General features: G+C 46.0%; 1 protein-coding gene across 1 annotated transcript in view; it reads right to left on the bottom strand.

Moving 5' to 3' along the window:
• The window catches only part of dgkza (diacylglycerol kinase, zeta a), an 81895-nt gene that overhangs the window by 6913 nt on the left and 52717 nt on the right, over window positions 1-22265 (bottom strand). Inside the window, exons 29-34 of the mRNA XM_056595158.1 lie at window positions 17932-18021; window positions 16113-16169; window positions 8566-8675; window positions 1720-1769; window positions 819-939; window positions 238-274 (exon numbers count right to left, since the gene is read on the bottom strand). Of these exons, the coding sequence (XP_056451133.1) occupies window positions 238-274; window positions 819-939; window positions 1720-1769; window positions 8566-8675; window positions 16113-16169; window positions 17932-18021 (465 nt within the window). The remainder of the gene's footprint in view (window positions 1-237; window positions 275-818; window positions 940-1719; window positions 1770-8565; window positions 8676-16112; window positions 16170-17931; window positions 18022-22265) is intronic.

Genomic DNA, 22265 nt, shown 5'->3' with positions numbered 1-22265 from the left:
GAACACAGCCTGTTTACATGCCTCAACACCGCGTTCCCACTGCAGCCATGGTGGTGAACGACCATCCTAGACCTAAACTACTCCCTCCCTAGCCAACACAGATCCTTCTACACTTGTGAGGGCGTTTCGTGTGGATGGAGCCTCGTCAGTGATGACAGACGCCCCTGAGCCCTTGAGCAACGCGTTGGGTCAGATGTCTTCTGACCGTAGTAGAGCTACAGGTGTAGGGAGACTTACTGTAGATTCTCCGCCACATCCAGGAGCTCAGTGGGAGCTGAGGAGAGAGGAGACAGACGTTATTGATCCTGAATTAGCTCTGTCATCTGCTGTAAACGGGGAATGGGTTAACCTAGTGATGGTTAGTGCTTGGCACTTGGTTCTATGAACATCCTCACTGTACCCACAGAGATATATTATAAGTCACTCTGGGTAAAAGCGTCTGATAAACGCCGTGAATGTAAATTGGATGATTGCAGGACGGATCCGTTGAGGACTATATCCATATCAGTAGATCTCCAAGGATCTTGCCTTGGGACCCGCTATCCTGATCCACTGTTTTATTCAAACCAAGCTCATTTACATATGTCTCATCATCACAAAACGCATACACACACACACACACACACAATTTCTTCATGACCTATGTATTCATTCATGGCCCAGGAGCCTCCAGTTGAGCGCCCCTGATCCACACACCAGACCAGGGGTAGCGCCTAGCGTTAGCCTCCCTCTGCTCTAAAGCTCCTCGCGGCGCGTGCTACTGGAACGCGCCGCGCACTCCTCCACCCTGACGAGGCGGTGATGGTGCTCCTCCTCACCGTGGTCCAGGATGTAACGCACCACCTCCTTGTTGCCGGCGGCGACGGCGTGGTGCAGCAGAGTGCAGCCGGCGGCATCCAGCGCGGCCAGGTCGGCCCCCCCCGCGTGGAGCTCCTGGAGCTGTGGGGGGCATCAGGGGAGACGGGCAGAAGGGATGAGCTACACCCCCAGGGTCACTCAGACCGATGGACATTAGCAGACGTATCCTCTAAGTCGGTGGCCCTCCGATGCCCCTTCCCCAGCGACAGTAGCAGCTCGAGGCGTGGTTTGGTTCCGGGCACGGCGTGTTTCCGTGTACAATAGTGCCGCGTCAACGTGGGCGGGCCGTCTTTTATAGCACGCTCTCTCTGGCCAATCAGTGGCCAGCAGCCTGTTTACGTCACACAAAGTATCAGTTCAGCTCTCTTGGAACCTCGAGCGAGTTGAGACCAAAGAGGTACCAGGTACCAGGTACCTCATTTTGGTGATCGAAACGCAAAAAGAAAGCGGGCCGAGTGGAGGCGAGTTGAGCTGGAACTGTCGGGGGAAAAGGTGCATAACTCTGCCTACTAGTGTACCCCCTATAAGATACTGTTTCAGCTGTGTACCCCCTTCACCGGCACAAAACACATCTGCGAGACAAATAAATAAAATGAAGGTAAATAATTGCCTGTTCTGTTTGGCGGTGTTGACATGAACAGTAAAAGATGGTGAATACTACTGATTATTCTCCTTTCTCCTTGTCAGATTTAAGTCTCTTAAATCTGTTTTGTCTTGCTTTATGAATTTCAAGGGGTACCCCCTTCAATACCCAAAAGTACCCCTAGAGGCCTGCGTACCCCCGTTTGAGAACCACTGCTTTAAATGATAGAAAGTGTTTATTTTATGAAGATATGGTTGGTCTCATGTCTAAGAACTTACCCTCTTCAGGTCTGTCTGCTTCACAGACTGAATCAGCATCTCTAGAGAGCCTGAGAAAAGAGAGAGAGAGAGACAGTGTTAGTGAGGGAGAGACTAACTACAGTTAGGGACCGATACGGGATATGGGAGAGAGACACAGAGACAGAGACAGACAGACAGACAGACAGACAGACAGACAGACAGACAGACAGACAGACAGACAGACAGACAGACAGACAGACAGACAGACAGACAGACAGACAGACAGACAGACAGACAGACAGACAGACAGACAGAGACAGACAGAGAGAGAGAGAGAGAGAGAGAGAGAGACAGACAGAGACAGACAGAGAGAGAGGTGACAGGGCTTAACATATTATAACTCGCCCATATGAAGGACTGCTCTCTGATACCCGTCCTCTCCTCTTGTGGAAAGCGGTGTCTTTGTTGTGGGTTTGTGTGTTTTGTGTGTTTAATATCCCAGACGGCCGAAGGAGATACGAGATAATTATTTATTAAGATGACCTCAATACCCCCATTGTTTTCTCTCTCTCGTTCTCTCTCTCTCCCCATGTCTCTCTCTCTCCCCATGTCTCTCTCTCTCTCTCTCTCTCTCTCTCTCTCTCCCTCGTTGATTCCTAATCCAATTACAGCCTCTGTGTGTGTGTGTGTGTGTGTGTGTGTGTGTCTCTGTGTGTCGGTGTGTGTGTGACTGTGTGCGTGTTTGCGTGATGTTTGTGTGACACTGTGCGTCTGTGTGCGTGTGTGTGTGTCTAATTGGAGTGTTAAATCCTCTATGAGGTTTTTGTGGCTGCGAGTCAAATCTGAAACAGCAAAACGCAAATCCACAGCATCATCTGCTACTGAGCACTACTGAAACTGAGACTCAAGGCAGCAGGAAGTGGACGTGGAAGAGACAGGAAGTGGTCTTGGAAAAGACAGGAAGTTGTCATGCAGAAGACAGGAAGTGAGCGTTGAGGAGGGAGGATGTTGTTTCATAATAAGTAAATAAGTAAGTAAGTATTTTATTGTCTCTCTCAAGAGAGAAATTTGCTTTTGGCACACAGAGAGCTTTTTAATATAACATTTAAATGTGTGTCTCTGTTTGTTGTTTTTCTGTTTGGTGTGTGTGTGTGTGTGTGTGTGTGCGTGCGTGCGTGCGTGCGTGTCTGGTCAGAGTCCCCTGAGCTGTGAAGACGTCTCCATAAAGGCTAGATTCCACCGGAGGCGTACGCGCCGCGGGACGGCTGCGCCGCGGTCACGCAGCTGATCGCTTCCACTATAATCAATGAGACTATTTCCACCGGGCGCGCCGCGGAACGTTTCAGCAGCAACATGAAGTCATTTATGTACCAAATCATCCTTTTTATAAGGAAAATGTCAGAAAGGACAAAGCGTGGCATTTAATTGCAATAGTTTTGGGAGTGGAAGGTGAGTACATTAGGTTTAGAATTATCGCGTGATCTCGTGATCTCGCGTGAATACTGGCGGGCTCCCAAGGCAGCGCTACGCTGCCGTTACGCGCCCGGTAGGAATTGACGCAGGGCAGAGGACGCAGCCGTTCCGCGGCGCAGCCGTTCCGCGGCGCGTACGCGTCCGGTGGGATCCCGGTGTGACTCAGATCTCTGATCTGAGTCACACCGATCTCTGATCTCTGAGATCTGATCCTCAGAGAGAAGAACCCCACAGAGAGACCAGAGAGACCAGAGAGAGAGGCCAGAGAGAGACCAGAGAGACCAAAGAGAGACCACAGAGAGACCAGAGAGAGACCACAGAGAGAGACCAGAGAGAGAGACCAGAGAGAGACCAGAGAGAGACCAGAGAGACCACAAGGAGACCAGAGAGAGAGACCACAGAGATACCAGAGAGAGACCACAGAGAGACCAGAGAGAGACCAGAGAGACCAGAGAGACCACAGAGAGACCAAAGAGAGAGACCACAGAGAGAGACCACAGAGAGAAACCACACAGAGAGAGACCACAGAGAGACCAGAGAGATACCAGAGAGAGACCACAGAGAGAGAGACCAGAGAGAGACCAGAAAGAGATCACAGAGACCACAGAACACAGAGAACACACTCACACATAAACATGAACGCACACACACACATGAACACAAACACACACACACACACACAGATGCACACATGAACACACACACACACACACATGAACACACACACACACACACACACACACACACACACACACACACACACACACACACACACACACACACACACACACATGCACAAATGAACACACACAAAGACAGACAGAAACACATAAACACACACACACAGACAAACAGAAACAAACACACACACAGAAACACATCAACACACGTACAGAAGCAGAAACAACACACACACACTGTGGCAACCCGGCCCAGGCCAATTAAGGAGATTCAGAACACCTGAGGAACAAGTGGAGAAGCAGGGCTTAAATAGCCCGCTTCTCCACTCATTCGGGGCTCTCCCAGCCCTGGAGCTCCAGCACGGAGAGACCGGTCCTCGTGGGTGACGGGATTCCACCCACGAAGGAGGGGACCGTTGATTCATCCCAGGTTTTACGTTATTTGTGTTTTGAGAGACTTTTTTGTTTTGGAATAAACATGCCTTTTTTTGGCTTTTCCCAACGAAATTGTGTCCTGTTTGGGAGGAGTTGGTTGGCTCAACGTGGCGGGTTGCCACAACACATACAGAAGCATATCAACACACATATACAAACAGAAACAGCACACACACACCCTTTCACCATTTCTCTGGGTCCAGTGCTTATATTAGCGAAGCAGCTGCTCTACTCGGACTAGCTGAGCTCAGGGTAAACCAGGGCCTCGCAGGCAGAAGCAATCCAACCCAGAGCGTCAACAGGCCGATTCTGATAAGGGAACCCAACGCTGCAATTAATGCTGCTATCCATTTGGATGTACGAAGTGGTAAAGTCGCCAATCTCCCAGCTTTCTTGCGGCATTTCACTGAGGCACGCCCCCTTTCGGTCGTAGTATCTCGTCGCTTTCAAAGTAGAGCGAGCATATCTGTACAACTAGCAAACAAGATGGCTGCGCCCATAGTCAATGGGGATTGAGCTGTATTTTCTTTGTATTTGTACCACGTTGGGGGTTGTAATGTCGATTTTAAATCCTCTTACACATTTGATCTCATTGCTGCTTTAATCCGGTCACCAATTTATGGTCTTGCTTTGCGTGAAATTCAATGTAAAGTTGTGTTTTCAAGCTGGTTTGCCAAAGAGGCTATGTTGCTAATGATGACTAGCCCGCTACTACCCCTCGTGGCTCGACAGAAACACGACAGCACTTGTTGAAATAAAAATTGGCGAAAATGGCAAAATATTATTGCAATGTAAAAGACTTGCAATGTTAATGTTTCTGTAAAGGCTGGCCACCATTATACACTGGATTATTTATTTTTTCCAAAATAGTTTTCTTAAACTCGTCGGACACAAATAGCAAACTGGAAGGCTGGAGCAAGGGAAATACGTCACGTTCTCGCTGAAGCTGGTCGTTCGTACCAGCCTACCATCAAAATGGATAGCAGCATAAGCCTCAGAGACCTGTTTACACAGGGGCGGGGCCAGAGTCCTGGCCTCCGATTGGCCAGGACGGCTGCTAGCCCCGGATCACATTGATTACAATAGTGTGCAGCATGTGGTTCGTCTCTCTGATGAGCTGTTAAGGTGCGGACACACCAAAAGCGTTACCCGCGTACCACGCGTATAAAATCAGCAATTTTCCATAGGGAAGCATTGGTTTACGCGTGTACATGCGTTACATGCGTATAAGCAACATTTTACTCGCGTTAGGGGCGTATGAGGCGCGTATATATACGCGCGTACATATACGCGCGTACGCGAGGAGTTCAAAAAATTTAACTTTTTACGCTCATACGCGTGATACTTAGCCGCAATAGCCAATCAGCGTGGAGCTTGTCCCGACGTCACTGGCAGAGAGTAGTGTCGCTTGCACAGAAGCATACGGCCGACATTTTTCTTTATTCTGGGTGGAAATAGTAACTTAGTTACGCCATTAAATGCGTTTATGGAAACATTTCTAGCGAGAAATGTGCATTTTACTTTCATAATGTTCGCTCTGTGAATGTGAAGGATGTTTGGTTTGATAGTTATGACGAAGAGTGAACGCTCCGTTCACTTGCATGGACAGAGTCTCTGATTGCTAAGCAACCTCAACGTCTTGGCGGACTATTTCTCTGCTGATCAACACTACGAATGCTGGAAACACACCAGACACACCATGTGAAGTTATTTAACCCGATTATTGTTATTTATATCCGAGATTATTTAATCTAACCCGATCCAAGCTCTATCATCCACCCAAACACGGCGGCGTTTGGGTTTCCTTCCTCGGACTCCTAAATCCAGCGCAGCCACAGGCTGGGGGGGGGGGGGGGGGGGGGGGGGGGCGGTCTCATCTACGCGCGTATGCGTACGCGCGTATCTGACCATTTTGGACACAAAATGGTCAAGCAACATTTTAGCTGCGTTACGCGCGTACATGGTACGCGAGGTACGCGCTTGGTGTGTTGGCACCTTTAGCGGTTAGCGGCATTAGCAACGGAAGCTCCGGATCAGACCAGCAGCAGACAGCGCTCTACTGAGCCGATCAGGGTTAGGTTATTAGACCTGTTCCTGGGGTTAGCGCTGGGGGCTGTAGCCTAAGACCTAGCATTGAGGCCAGCGCTGAGGGCTAGCGTCGAGGCTAGCGCTTCAGTGTTGATGTTTCTGCAGAGAAAAAGCCTTGAACTCTGTGTGTGTGTGTGTGTGTGTGTGTGTGTGTGTCAGTGTGTGATAATGATGTTCTTCAAATCGTTGCAGTATATATACAGTGTAGAGTTATGTCTTGGTTCCCGAACCCGAGCCAAAACAGTGTGACAGTTAAGTGTGAAATCTTTAAGCCGGCGGCGACTATAAAAAAACAGTGAGGTCGTTATGTCGGCATAAACCTGGTGAAATGTCCTTAATGGCCTTCAACTTAATCAATGACGACGTTTGGAACTGTGTCTAAAATAAGAGACAGTCATTTAGAGAAGGCTATGTTTCTTCAAGTCTCCGCAAACCGGTTTGAGCCTGTTCTACTCTCCACATTCTACGCTCCGAACTCAAACCAAGGTTCTTCTGCGATGTCAAAGTGACGTTAAGAGATGTCTGGACCGCGGAGGACACGCAGGGCTCAGCGGATGTGTGGATGTGGATGTGTGGAAGTGTTTGGGTGTGTGTGGGGATGTGTAGATATCTGTGGGTGTGAATGTGTTAATGTGTGTAGATGTGTGTGTGTAGATCTGTGTTTATGTGTGTGGACATGTGCGTGGATATGTGGGGGTATGTATGGATGTTTGTGGGTGTGGATGTGTTTGGATGTGTGTTTGGATGTGTGGAAGTGTGTGTGTAGGTGTGTGTGTGTGTGCATGTGCGTGGAGGTGTAGGTGTACATGTGTGTAGATGTTTGTACATGTGCATCGACAACGACAGCTCGAGGAGAATAGAATCACAAAGTTGGCACGCGGGTCGTAACCATGGTGACCACACGCTCCATCCCAGAGAGAGAGAGAGAGAGAGAGAGAGAGAGAGAGAGAGAGAGAGAGAGAGAGAGAGAGAGAGAGAGAGAGAGAGAGAGAGAGAGAATAGATATCTTGTTTCCCTTTACTTTACAACGGAACATTAGCGGGAGGAAAAATAATGCTTAGCGAAATGCTAACCTTAGCTTAGTTTGTTTACGTTCGCTGTACAGCGCTGCGCCAATCAACTGTGACTTATCAATATAATGGATATAATATGGACACATATGACAATCAATATTCAGTATTTGTAATGGATTTATTGTACAAATTCCCTGAAAATATGCACGTTCCACGATGAATTGAAAAGCTGCCATCTAAGGGCTGAGATGCCAGAGGACAGCTGATTTGGAACGGAGCAACAGCTGTTCGCTTTCACGGGGAAAAACTAAGGAACTCCAACTTACTTAGGCCTAATAATTAACATTCAAAAGCTATTAGATCTTCAACAAAATATGCAGATACTGTCTAAATCGGTTCCATTGAGTATATAGGGATTATTAATGTTGTTTTTGAAGGTGTGTTTTTCTGGAACGAGCATTCGAATATTCGCTCGGAAAAACCAACGAGTATTCAAAGCCAGAAAAATGGTATTCGGGCCAGCCCTAATGAACACACATATGCGCACACACACAAGCGTGTGTACGCACACATAATAGTGTACGCACACAGGCATGCACACGTTATGTCACCTGATGTAAGTGGGAAAAGTGATGCACACACACTCACTCACACAGACACACATGTGAATGCACACACAAACACATGAAATAAACACACACGTTTTGTCACCTGATGTGGGAAAAGCACAAACACACACACACAAACATAATTGCACCCACATACACACGCTCTGATTCAGCAGCCAATCAAGGTAGAGACATGTATCGAACACAGCCAATCAACGAACAGCAGCAGTGATATGATACATGCAGGTTTCTATAATTGTTTATCTTTTAATTAACTGGTACAAATGTTGTTGTTGTTGATAATTGCAGTTGACATGAGCTATTATAGGTTAATGGTCTCTCTGTACTCCCAGGAGGGTTTAGGGTTTACAGGATAATGGAAAAACAGAATTACAATTATTGTTACCATTCATTTCTAAGTTGCTTGTAGTTGGTTACTCGTCCTGCGCGCGCGCGCGTGCGTGCGTGCGTGCGTGCGTGCGTGCGTGCGTGCGTGCGTGCGTGCGTGCGTGTGTGTGTACATCCCTGGTTGTGTGTGTGTGTCCGTTTCCTGGTTGTGTGTCTGTGTGTGTGTAACATCACTCTCACCTTTCCCAGGCTCCGCCTCGTTCCTCCCTGGCTCCGCCTCCTTTCTCCCTGGCTCCGCCTCCTTCATCACCGGCTCCGCCTCCTTCCTCTCCAGGTGGATGAAGTCTTTCCTGCAGAACAAAAAGCAACCGTCAAGACCAATCAGCAGCCTCCATCAAGACTCAACGCCCAATCAGCAGCCTCCGTCTGACTCATCGACCAGTCAGCAGCCTCCATCTGACTCATCAACCAATCAGCAATTTTCGTCTGACGCCCATTCCCTGCCATCACTCAAGTTAGTTTCTAGAATCTGCTCATACGGTTGGGTGCGTGCGCATGTGTGTGTGTGTGTGTGTGTGTGTGTGTGTGTGTGTGTGTGTGTGTGTGTGTGTGTGTGTGTGTGTGTGTGTGTGTGTGTGTGTGTGTGTGTGTGTGTGTGTGTGTGTGTGTGTGTGTGTGAAGTTTTTATTATTAAAAGGGACAGTGTGCATTAATCAACATGTCCATTGTATCGGACATATAAATGCACCAGATTTAGTTAAAAAAATATTTTTCATCCGTAGTCCCTGGCAGGTTGATGTTAGATAGAACATACAAAAGCATAAAAGCAACACAACATATAGTTAGCCAGATGATTAACTTTGATATTACATGGACAAGGATACAAACTAAGATGACAAAGACGTAATATAACATGCCAGAATAAAAAGGATTAAAAGTGAAGAGAATAACGAACAAAAAACATAAAATAGTTAAACATGGAACTCTTAAGCAGTTAGTAGGCTCACAATCACAGACAGAAGGAGGCTGGTACAGCAGCACCACACTCAAGGTAACACATTAACTATGGGTACATGTTTGTTTGTCCAGTATCCATTGCTTCATGGATTTAGTAAAATAGTTTATGTTTGTATTATTCCTAAATTCAGTTGGTATGGAGTTCCAGGTGTAGGCAGTCTTTTATGTGTGAGAGGATCATGGCATGCATGTACATTTTAGATGCTTCAGTCGTTAAATTATTCCCTTTATATCTAAAATTGTTTAAATTGAATTTGATTCTGTTCACAACCTTTTTCACTTGAGTTTTAAAAGTGAGTTTTGAGTCAAGTGCAATACCAAGGGACTTAGGCTACGTTTACACGATGACGGTCTGACCAGAAGACACAAAAGTGGCGTCGCGTCTTTACTCTTTATTCCGCGTTCGGGAGGAAATCTGCGTGCATACGGTGACGCAAAAGTGTGTGCAATTCGATTGGGTATGCATGCCAGGCGGCTAGGTGGTGCTGTGATACACTATCACACAACACCGCAATGTCTGAGTGCATGCGTAGAATCTTCCTTCTTCTCTTATCCGTGCCGCAAAAACCAAAAAGATCCTTCTCTGTTCAGTAACACTATCTGTACATATCCTGTACATTTCGTGGAAAGACTCCTGTACGCTTGTTGGAGCTGCCAGAGCAGCTTGAAGGTCCGACGCATGGAAATAATCTGACATGTTTGTTTTTTTCCTTGTACTGGCACATGTATGTGACGTAAACGCGTACGCGACGTGAGCAGATCTGAGCAGTGTTTTGCGTCTTGGCAGTGTAGACGGAAACGCTACGGCGGAGCGTATTTAACTTTTCCACTCTGGAGGGTGGTTTCAGATTTATGCGTTTTCATGCCCTAAAAACGCCGTCATCGTCTAAACGAAAGGCACTTCCGATAAAATATTTTGTCGTTTTCACCCGCAAGCGTCCTCGTGTAAACGGGGCCTCATATTCATTCATAACTAATACATTTCTCCCTGCTACTAACCTAGCAGGCTCGGGATCTTTATTAGCAGGTTTGAAAAAAAGATACAGACAGACTTGCTAATATTGAGATGTAAACATGAACTGGTCAACCAGTTAGGAACATAAACCATGGCAGCTGATTGTTCATCTACAGCTCCTTTCTTATCTTTAGAATGTAAATAGATGACTGTGTCGTCAGCATACATCTGACAAGTAACAGAAGTTGGACAAGGTAATTTATGCACAAACTGAACAATAAGGGGCCTAAAGTAGAGCCCTGTGGGACACCGACACAGTTTTGACTATTTGTGAGATTTTTTCACCTATACGCACACAGGAAATTAGGTTGACTGAGTCACTGCCCATTTTTAAATCTCTCCTCAAAACCCACTTTCACCGGAGAGCTTTTCCAAATTTCATTTGAGCCTGCCTTTGTTTTTATTCCTGTCAATCACATGTATTTTATGCTCTTTGATTTAATTGTGCTTTTATTGTTCAGCACTTTGTAACTGTGTTTTGAAAAGTGCTATAGAAATAAAGTTTATTATTATTATTATTATTATTATTATTATTGTTTCCGCTCTGCAAGATATGATTGAATCCATGTTATCACACTAGGTGAGAAATTTAACTTAGTCAACTTTGCAATTAAAATGTCATGGTTGACAGTATCAAAGGCTTTTCTAAGATCAAGGTAGACGGCTCCCACTACGCCTCCCTTGTCCACTCTAGCCTTGATATTTTCCAGAAGATAACAGTTTGCTGTTTCAGTGAAATTATGTTTACGAAATCCAAACTGCAATGGATGCAATGAGAAGGAGAATGCATTCAGGTGTGTGATAATCTGTTCGGATATCCATTTTTCCGCAACCTTTGATTCACTTGGTAAGATACTAACTGGTCTAAAGTTGCTTGTGACCCTGGGGTTCCCTGCTTTGAATACTGGTGTGATTATAGCAGTTTTCCAAACACTTGGAAACAATCCTCCCTCAATGGATTGGTTTACAATCCTGGTAATAGGCGAAGTGAGTGCCTCTTTGTTTGTTTTGGAAAAAACAGTATCCATCTCATATATATCCTTTGCTTTGGAATAGGGATGGGCATAATTAATCGATGCTCGATAATCGATCGTTAAGAAATGCGTCGATCAATTTATATTGTTATCGATCAAAAGGACGTTGTGTTGCATACTGTGAGTCTTGAAGCATTTAATTGAATATCACTATGTGGGAGAAATACCACCCTGCCGACTGGTGGAAAGTGAATGGAAGAAGGTTCCTGTCAAAGTTAGCGCGACAATACCTCTGCATCCCCGCAACTTCGGTCCCGTCAGAGCGGGTGTTTTCTGCTGCTGGACTGACAGTTACAAGGCTGCGTTCGCGTCTGACCCGCGAGCATGTTAACATGCTTATATTCCTAAATAAAAATATGTAGGCTGGAGTTATGCTATGGACAGTAGGGACAGTCACCACCGTATGTGAGTCGCTCTTTTTTTTCTTAATGTGTTGTCTCTCGCTCCGCTTTTCTTTCGGCTTGGTGCCTCTTGGAGTCGTTACATTTTGCCAAAACTGTGATATTTTAGCAACAAGTTCAGCCTTATATATGTTCAATAAGGTATTGCTTTTAGATAGACTAGTTCATGCAATTGTTAGTAAATGGGTGGCTCATCTTTTTGTTGCGAGCCTTTTCCGCGCGCCGGCTGCAGCCTATAGGCATTATATGTCGGCCTTTTTTCCCCCGTTTTTTCAAAACAGTTATACCGTTTAATGCCCACTTTTAGCCAACTGCCTTTGTTTGATTATTGTTGTCCGATAAGTTGGCTACTTATTGTAATTGGAATAGGCTACAGATTTAGTCTTGTTGAATCGTTTCCAAAACTTTAAGAGCGCCTGTAGGCGCATTGTTCGGACTTTACGAGCGCCGCATAGGCCTATAACCTATAATGCCTGTATTTATTATTTTAAAACTGTTAAACAGTTGTAGGTCTTCAAGTTAACTGTATTGTATTAATGTTGGCCCATACATTATTGTTGGAATAAAGATTTCATTGATAAAAACATGCTGCATTTTCTACCAACGGGAATTTCAATATAGCCTAGAAAAAAGTTAATGATTAATCGATAATTGATCGATAACTCTAGCGATGCTCGATCAAGGAAATTTCTTCAAATGCCCATCCCTACTTTGGAACATTTAAGAGTGTTAAAAGCTGTTGTCACTTTACTTGGATCGTGGATGAGGCATCCCTCGATATTCAGTTCTATTGTTTTGCTATTAGAAAGTTATCCAGTAAATTTCTTACGGATTTTCCATATTTCTTTCGCATTTCCCTTGGCCTCGGTGACGGCATTAATAAAAAATGTTGCTTTAGCTTGTCTTAACTCCTTTACGACTGTTTCTTGGTATGATAAATGAAGGCCTTTCATGTTCTGACTTATTGCTTCATAAAGGACCTTATACCACGGTCTGCTTCATAAGGGACCTTATACCACGGCCTGCTTCATAAGGGACCTTATACAACGGGGGGCTTAAATCCAGCGATCTGATTGGTTCCTAACTGTTGTATAATGAGCGTATACATAACTGCTATGACGCCCGATCATTTTGTGAAAGTTTGCGTATCACTCCGCGCCTGGAAGTAGAAACAGTTACAAAGTAAAACATATGTTGGATGATGGAGAGGGTGTAAATGTTGTTACTCCGGGAGTGAGCAAGGCGATGGAGAGACTAACGAAAGCTTAGGCACACGGCGAGTGAACTGCCCCATAGGACAAATTGCCGGCGAACCGCTCTAGCCGAGCCTTCTCTCGGAGGGACGCTAAAGTGTGTTGCATAGCGACCGTCGTGCATTTTGAAGGCAGCCAGGAGGGACTACTTTTTTGTATTCTTTAATAAAACGGCTACTTTGACTTTCTTGGTTTCTTTTTAAATTTAGTGTGTCTATGACTTTCGTTTTGCCATAATAGTAACCGTTGTATAAAAGCAATAGATCACTTCAGTCAATGGTATGTGCTCATTATACCACTGTGAAGGGGGTCGCCGGCCCTCCGCTGCGCGTCGGGGCCGGACAACGCCCCTTAACAGTGGTCTAATGAGCACATACCACAGCCTGTCGTGATCTATTGCTTAATTATACCACGGTCTGCTTCATAAGGGACCTTATACCACGGTCTGCTTCATAAGGGACCTCCCACCACGGTCTGCTTCATAAGGGACCTCCCACCACGGTCTGCTTCATAAGGGACCTTATACCACGGTCTGGGGGAATGCTCCGTTCTGATTGGCTGCAGGGTGTGCAGTTACTCCTGATATACGGACACCTGCTAAGTAGTTCCAGTCAAATTGTCTGTTCACCGTTCGCAGTTAATGCGCTAGCTGGCGTATCATATCAGCCTGTCTCAAAAATGAGTACCCATAGCAACGGGAACTTAGTCAAAGCCGACGGACTATTTACCTCCCGTTGCCAAGTCGTAGCAAGGTCCGTCCTATTTACTGGAGGAGTGAACAACGTTTCCGTTGCATAAGAACATGACGGGTGGGTAATGGTTACTCCAGGTATTAGTCAAACCCTCAGGGAGGGTTTGGGAGACAAAGTTATGGCTTGTGAAAAACTTTATATTTTGATTGTTAAACGCATGAAAATATAAATGAATGGTCTTAATTAATTTTCTCTGGCAAGTGACCATGGTATAAACGGGATAATGCCCTTCGAGGTGTCCATTATCAGGAATTAATGGATGGCGCCTCCGCAAAGTCCATTCATTCCTGATAATGGACACCTCGTCTGGCATTATCCCTTACGTAATTTATCATTTAACCATGGAAGATGGTTAGTTTGTCCAGGTTTGGATTTTACTTTTCGCTTAAAACCATGTATGATACTATGAAGTTTAGCATGGAGGATTTAGAGTTGTTGTCGCAAGTAGGAGCGTGAAGAGCATTTGGCCCGAGAATTTCCAGGAAACTTTGGGAGACTTTGTGATTTTGTTTTTGTTTTTGTACTTAATATTATGTACGTTTGCTTTTCCGTGATTAAGAACACTGTAGTACGTAGCAAATTGTCCAGCAGTCAAGCGCATGCCTGTCAATCCACTTTGTAAGAGGAGTACTAAGAGTTTGCTATCCATGGTTGGCCTGCTACCCTAAGGTTGTTGTTGATTCAATGAGGTGACCAAACACGGTTGGACGGACAATAAGAGCCAGGATGGATACGACAATGCCATGATCTTGAGATTAAGCATGTTACTTTTAACGGTGTTACCGTATGTTGCATGGTACTGCTGTTGGAAAGAAATATCTCGGTTTCTGAGAAACAGCGACGCAGCACCTGCCAAACCACCCGCCGTAGTTAAAGTCTGTAGATTACAGTCTGTGTGTCTGTGTGTGTCTGTGTGTGTGTGTGTGTGTGTGTGTGTGTGTGTGTGTGTGTGTGTGTGTGTGTGTGTGTGTGTGTGTGTGTGTGTGTGTGTGTGTGTGCTTCATCGATCTAGAGTTGACCCTGACTGGTTTCCTCCAGGGAGTTCACATTGCGTTGATGTGTTGTTCTCTCACCCACGCACAACCATCTGTTACCAGCTCTGAACTCAGGACACACACACACACACACACACAAACACACACACACACACACACACAAACACTCAGAGCGCCACCTGAGTGTTTGTGGGTATGTAGGTGTGTGTGTGTGTTTGTGTGTGTGTTCGTGTGGGTGTGTCTGTTCGTGTGTGCATTCTTATCTGTTTGTGTGTGTTTGTATATGTGTGTGTTTTCGTTGATGTGAACGTGTGCGTGTGTGCTCGCACGAGGATTCTAGTGATTTAGTGTGTGTCTGTTTGTGTGTGTGTGTGTGTGTGTGTGTGTGTGTGTGTGTGTGTGTGTGTGTGTGTGTGTGTGTGTGTGTGTGTGTGTGTGTGTGTGTGTGTGTGTGTGTGTGTGTGTGTGAGTCTGTCTGTGTTTGTGTGGGAGGGGTTTCCAGAGTTTGTTTATACACACATTTTAGATTCATTCTGTGTTGAACCCTCTCTCCTAACGAAGCTAATTAACTCAGCGGAGTCCGAGTGACAGAAACATCGGGGGCGTCAAAAACATCGGAGGTAAGAGAATTTGATAACTGAAACAGAATGAAATCGGGACTTTATGTTCTTACAGAGCTGACTCACGTGTACAGGATCTCTTTCGGTACAGTAAGGACGCAGTATTATCGCCATTCTCGTTTTTAGAGCTAGCATGATTCAAACGACGGCTACGACTTAGCGAGCTGTTATTTAACACATGACTCTTGATGCTCTGTGCTGATTGGTTTATTGCGTTTCGTTTCGATGGATCCGGTTTGCGATTTAGATTAAAAGTGTGAATCTAACTAATGAATATTTCTACTTCCTCAACTACAGTGGTCGCCATGGAGACGTGATGAGGGGGGTCTGCCTGACAGCAGAGCTGGGAGACTCTCTGCCTCGGAGCACACATTACAGAGGTGTGTGTGTGTCTGTTCATGTGTGTGTGTTATTGTGAATGTGTGACTGTTTGTTTGTGTTTGGGTGTTCATTTGTGTGTGTGTGTGTGTGTGTGTTAGTGTGTGTGTGTGTGTGTTCTCTCGTGTGTGCGTGTGTGTTTCTGTTGGTGTGTTTCTGTGTGTGTGTGTGTGTGTGTGTGTGTGTGTGTGTGTGTGTGTGTGTGTGTGTCTGTTTATGCGTGTTTCCTTTAGTGTGTGTGTCTGCGTGTGTGTCTGTCTCTGTGTGTGTGTCTGTGAATGTGAGTGAGTGAGTGAGATTGTAAATGAAAAGCTGTACAGACCTGCTTGCAGATTGGAAATCGGCAGCGGTGGTGTTGGACCGATGGATACACCCAGCCCTGTAACACACACACACACACACACACACACACACACACACACACACACACACACACACACACACACACACACACACACACACACACACACACACACACACACACACACACACACACACACACAGGTGGGGACAGATTGATAAGGGCGTCGATGTAATCTCATCTTGTCATGTGACCACACTGAGCCAAACCGCCAATAGAATAAATAAACAGTTCACTAAATACACGCTTTGCACGTCTACACCAACAACAACCTCAATTTACATCGATAATAACATCACTGTTATTTAAAATACTATTTTCATAGCTTCCCCCTCCAAACACCCCCCCTTTACACACTTATTGTATGTCGTATGACCTGCCACGTAATGAACGCACTTATTTTGTGTTGTACGCCCTGGCATTTAATGTACACACCTATTGTATGTTGTGCTTCCTGGCTATAAAAAACAGTACTTAGCATCGTGTAGCATCGAACCATAGCTATCGCTGTTGTAAATGGGGAATGGGTTAACCTAGTGATGGTTAGTGCTTGGCCCTTGGTTCTATGAACATCCTTACTGTACCCACAGAGATATATTGTTGTTTCTCTTTCTTCTGACAAACTGACTTATTGTAAGTCGCTCTGGATAAAAGCGTCTGATAAACTTATTTCTACCTCTCTTCATTTACTTGATCTTGTATTGCTGCTGCTCTGTGGCTGTTGAGGAACCAAGCCTAAGAATGTTACCCTTGTGTGTTTTTGTACAATAAGATGTAATAAAAGTAACTTTCTGATTCTGATTTCCAAATGAACCAGTTCTTCCCCATCTTGTGCCAGGAACGCTCGCTGTCCGACCCACGGGGAACACAGTGTTTATGTCCTTTAATATTCATGCTCCCTTTATGTGGCGCTCGGTTTAAGGGTGTAATCCCAGTAGGTCGACCTGAGCTGAGAGTCTCCATCCCACCAAGCCTCCAACACAAACCTCTAATCCCATCGTCGTGAGGAGGAGGAGGATGAGGAAGACGAAGAGGATGTTACGGTGGCGTTAGAGAGACAAGAGAGCTTTGCATTTGTTCACCGCCCGCTGTGGTCGGGGGTAGCAGCACACGTTCTGTCAGCGAGCGTTTCGACACGATGCAGAGATGGCTTCATTCTACGTTCACATTCAGGGCGCTTTTATCCAGAGCTACTTAATATCAGTCCGTTTGTCAGGAGGAAGAGAAACAACAATATATCTCTGTGGGTACAGTGAGGATGTTCATAGAACCAAGCACTAACAATCACTAGGTTAACACAATACCGTATGCAACACAGATAGCTAGGAGAAGATGCTACACAGATAGCTAGGAGAAGATGCTACACAGATAGCTAGGAGAAGATGCTACACAGATAGCTAGGAGAAGGTGCTACACAGATAGCTAGGAGAAGATGCTACACAGATAGCTAGGAGAAGGTGCTACACAGATAGCTAGGAGAAGATGCTACACAGATAGCTAGGAGAAGATGCTACACAGATAGCTAGGAGAAGGTGCTACACAGATAGCTAGGAGAAGGTGCTACACAGATAGCTAGGAGAAGGTGCTACACAAGGATGTACAACATACAATAAGTGCCTAAGAGGTGTGTGGGGGGGGGTTAGGGTTCTAGGGTTAGGGTTAGGGTCACCAAAGAGCATAAAGAGTCCAACATTCACATGAGGCGAGGTGTTGGGGTGTGTGTATGTGTGTTGAGTGTTTGTGGCCTTTCCGTGCACCAGGTCTGGGCGAGGGCACCGACCTCTTGAGTTTCTTCTCGGTGTGCACCGGGTTCCCCAGCCCGTCGGTCAGAGAGCCGTCACTGAGGACCCTCAGTCTGTGGCCCGCGTCGCTGGGATACAAGAGGAGTGAGTTAGACAGAGCCGTTCCCATAGCGATAACAGGATCGAGAATGCCTCCGATACTGGAAATGCAGTATCGGGTATCAGCGAGTACGCGAGTCTATGATCCATCAGCACGGGAGACTGCAGAAATAAACTGCAATCAAACACACAGCCTGTATCTGAACGTGCACAGACAGAGAGAGACAGCACTAACACTCCCTACATTGTATTAAGTCAAACCGCTCAAGTAAAGTTTTATTGAATCACTTTGGAGCTGAATTAACAATTAACACACAACGAAGACTTTTATCGACCTTGTTCAAGGCAATAATGACATAATAAAACATGTTTTATGCATTCATGCTTTTATCCAAATTAACTTTAAGTGTCTGACTCCCTCTCTCTTCCTCTTCCTCCCACTCCCTCCCTCCCTCCCTTCCCCTCTCCAAGATCTTTGTTCTAAGCTGAACCAGGAGGTCAGGAAACAGAACGTCAGTTCCAGAGCTCAGAGCGAGTGTTCTGAGCGGAGAAGAAGGTGTTCCTCATTTACAACCTGAGCGTCTCTCTCTCTCCCCCTCCCCCCCTCCCCCTCTCCCCCTCTCCCTCTCTCCCTCTCTCTCTCTCTCTCGCCCACCCACTACAGTGGGAGGATTATGATGATGAGTGCTGGTGCTGAATAACATTGAGAGAGAGACGGAGAGAGGGAGAGAGAGAGAAACATGGTTAAAGTGCTGCCACCTCTAGAGCCGTCTGAATCATATGAATCCTTCATTCCTGCTGACTGTTCAGGACGGGGAACACAGTGAAGCCGATAAGTCTCTCCTCACGCAAATTGTTAAAGGAACACTCCACCCATTTGCATTAAGCTTTGCATTGTTAGAAACCCAGTCATACTTTTGAACGGTCACGCAACACTCTCTCATTTTCCCCTGAGACGGGAGAAATCCGTATTTACCTCTTACACTTCCTCCTGGCAATGACGCAAAAAACATTGTTTCGCGTCATTGCCAGAAGGAAATACAAGAGGGGGGATTTCTATTGAGACTACAAGCGCTAGTCAAACCCGCCCATAGGGGGTGGGACCTAATGCGCTAACAGACCTATCACAGATCAGTGCCAGTGCGTTAGACTTCACCTGCAGAAAACATGGCCGAAGGTACTGAATATGCAGACGGACACAATATGGAGGATTGGGATTTTGAAGAAGATGGTAGAAACGGATGTTCGTGGCTACCTTTATGAGCCACAATATAGCGACGAGCAGCTGAGGGCTATGGAGGTACAGGGGGTGGCTGAAGCTGCCGCCACTACAGCCGAGGCAGACGGCATGCCTGCCGCAGACGAGGAGCCCGCAAAGGCTCGAGCTGGGGCGGCTTGGTGGAGCTGTCACGTTAAAATTGTACCGGGGGCGAAAATTGTACCGGCCTACGTCATCGTTTGTTTACATCCTGACAACCTGACAACCTGCCCTGCAACAGACGACGCGATGCAGAAAACATGTTTCCAAACGACGAAATAACATAATACAGATAGCGGATCGCTATCTGAATTATGATAGATAGCGATAACACTTGTTTTTACTTTATATTTGTATTGTATTTAATTGTTTAATCGAAACAATAAAGAAAATTGCCCGCGAAACGGGCGATCGCGTCAAATGACGCGTCAAATCACGTAGGAAGGTTCTTGAACATTCTAGACTATGAAACCTGCTTAAAACACTCAGTTTACTAGCTAAATTCGATTAAACAATTCAATACAATGCAAATATAAAGTAAAAACAAGTGTTTTCTAGCGATCCGTTATCTGTATTATGTTTCAAGAACCCTCCTACGTCATTTGACGCGATCGCCCGTTTCGCGGGCAAAACATTTGTCATTTGACGCGATCGCCCGTTTCGCGGGCAATTTTTTTTATTGTTTCGATTAAACAATTAAATACAATACAAATATAAAGTAAAAACAAGTGTTATCACTATCTATCATAATACAGATAGCGATCCGCTATCTGTATTATGTTATTTCGTCGTTTGGAAACATGTTTTCTGCATCGCGTCGTCTGTTGCAGGGCAGGTTGTCAGGATGTAAACAAACGATGACGTAGGCCGGTACAATTTTCGCCCCCGGTACAATTTTAACGTGACAGAGCCTGTGCTCTCACTTTGCGCCAATGGACACAAAACAAGAGTCTGTCTGCTGCCGAGAATTCCAGCGGTGCCGAAATCGCCGGAATCGGAGGATGACACGGACGTGTGTGTTGTCGATCACCCGAGTTTTGCACCCCAGGCTTTACGCCTCATATGAACAGTTGGGTATTGGATACATATTCCCGGACCCAGAAAGTGTACTGGAAACGCCAGCCAACGCCCGCCGGGAGAAACGGACGTCTGAGCATAGAGTAAGTGCTTGTTTTTTTACTAACACATTGGCTACAATAGTTTTGAGTCCCGGGGAACGTGACAATGTAGCTATCCGAAAGTAGCCCATCTTATTGGCAGAGCGTAGGCTACGTTACGTTAGCTTGAAGTCTGCGTAGGCCACTCAAGGCATAATTTATCTTGCTTTGCTAATGTTGTTCTCTTTCTTTCTTAGACAGTATCGGCTTCCTGTGTTGTCCAGGCCATCAGAGCTAATTAACCACAAGATGGGCAGTACCGTGACTACCAGGAGACAGTAGATGCTCAAGATGAGCTGTGACTATTTTTACTCTAGCAAATGCACACTACACGTTTTATTTTTGTAAATAGTTCACATTTTTTCATGAATAAAACTTCAAATTCATGTTGGTTGTTGTGATTTGTTTACTAACCCAAGTGCTGTTATACTAAATTAGGCCTACTTTATAAGATACACACTTATTTCAACTGGGAAGAAAAGGTTGAGTACAAAACTTGATATGCTGAGCTACTGGAATTAGCAAATGTTCTTATGCTGTACAGTAATATACAAATGATGCGTTTGAAAAAACGAGGGCAGAAGTCTAAACTAGTCAACGTTTCACAGGGATATGTTTGCTCGCCCACCACTCGCGCTAGGACCATGGGTCATTCCCCCTCCAAACGGAAACAGGCGGGCGGTGCAGCGAGCGCAATGCACTGTGGGAGTTGGAGGATCTCTTAACTTTGAGCCAGAGAGACACTTTCTGCCTTTTCTCAGGCTAGGATGAACCGATTTCAATTTTCTTTGCACATTTATGATACATAGAATTATTTACTTCATATAACCTCCATATCTCCACCGGTGAAGTATCCCTTTAAAAAACACCAAGCAGGTGTTCTGAACTTGATATCCTAAGACCTCCTCTCTCCATCTCTCCCTCCTCCTCCCTCTCTCTCTTCCTCCCTCTCTCTCTCTGGGAGGGTTAGAGGGCGGAATAGAGAGGGATAGACAGAAAGACAGACCCTATATCTCTCTTTCACCTCATTCGCTCCCCCCCTATCCCCCTCCCCTGCTTGGGTCTCCCCCCTTTCTCCACCCCATCACCCTCCCTGTGTCTTCCCCAGAGTGTACTAAAGTGATCTCCCTCTCTCCCCCCCCAGAGTGTACTAAAGTGATCTCCCTCTCTCCCCCAGAGTGTACTAAAGTGATCTCCCTCTCTCTCCCAGAGTGTACTAAAGTGATCCCTCTCTCCTCCCCCAGAGTGTACTAAAGTGATCTCCCTCTCTCCCCCCCCCCCCCCCCAGAGTGTACTAAAGTGATCTCCCTCTCTCCCCCCAGAGTGTACTAAAGTGATCTCCCTCTCTCCCCCAGAGTGTACTAAAGTGATCTCCCTCTCTCCCCCAGAGTGTACTAAAGTGATCTCCCTCTCTCCTCCCCCAGAGTGTACTAAAGTGATCTCCCTCTCTCCTCCCCCAGAGTGTACTAAAGTGATCTCCCTCTCTCCACCAGAGTGTACTAAAGTGATCTCCATCTCTCCACCAGAGTGTACTAAAGTGATCTCCCTCTCTCCCCCAGAGTGTACTAAAGTGATCTCCCTCTCTCCACCAGAGTGTACTAAAGTGATCTCCCTCCCTCCCCCCCCCAGAGTGTACTAAAGGGACCCCCCTCCCTCTCGTCTCAGTTCCTAAACGCTTTCTGAGGTGCAGAGCGACGGAGATCTGGATGGAAGCACAGGGAATCAGGAGGAGGCTAATTGGACAGATGGTGTGTGTTAGGGAGTGAGGGAGGAGAGGGAGGGAGGGAGGAGGAGAGAGGGAGGGAGAGAGGGGGGGAGGGAGGGAGACAGGGGGGAGGGAGGGAAGGAGGGAGAGAGA

This window comes from Gadus chalcogrammus, chromosome 7, assembly GCF_026213295.1.
Source record: "Gadus chalcogrammus isolate NIFS_2021 chromosome 7, NIFS_Gcha_1.0, whole genome shotgun sequence".
Taxonomy (NCBI): domain Eukaryota; kingdom Metazoa; phylum Chordata; class Actinopteri; order Gadiformes; family Gadidae; genus Gadus; species Gadus chalcogrammus.
The sequence above is the reverse complement of the archived record's forward strand: the minus strand, read 5'-3'. Positions and strand labels throughout refer to the sequence as shown.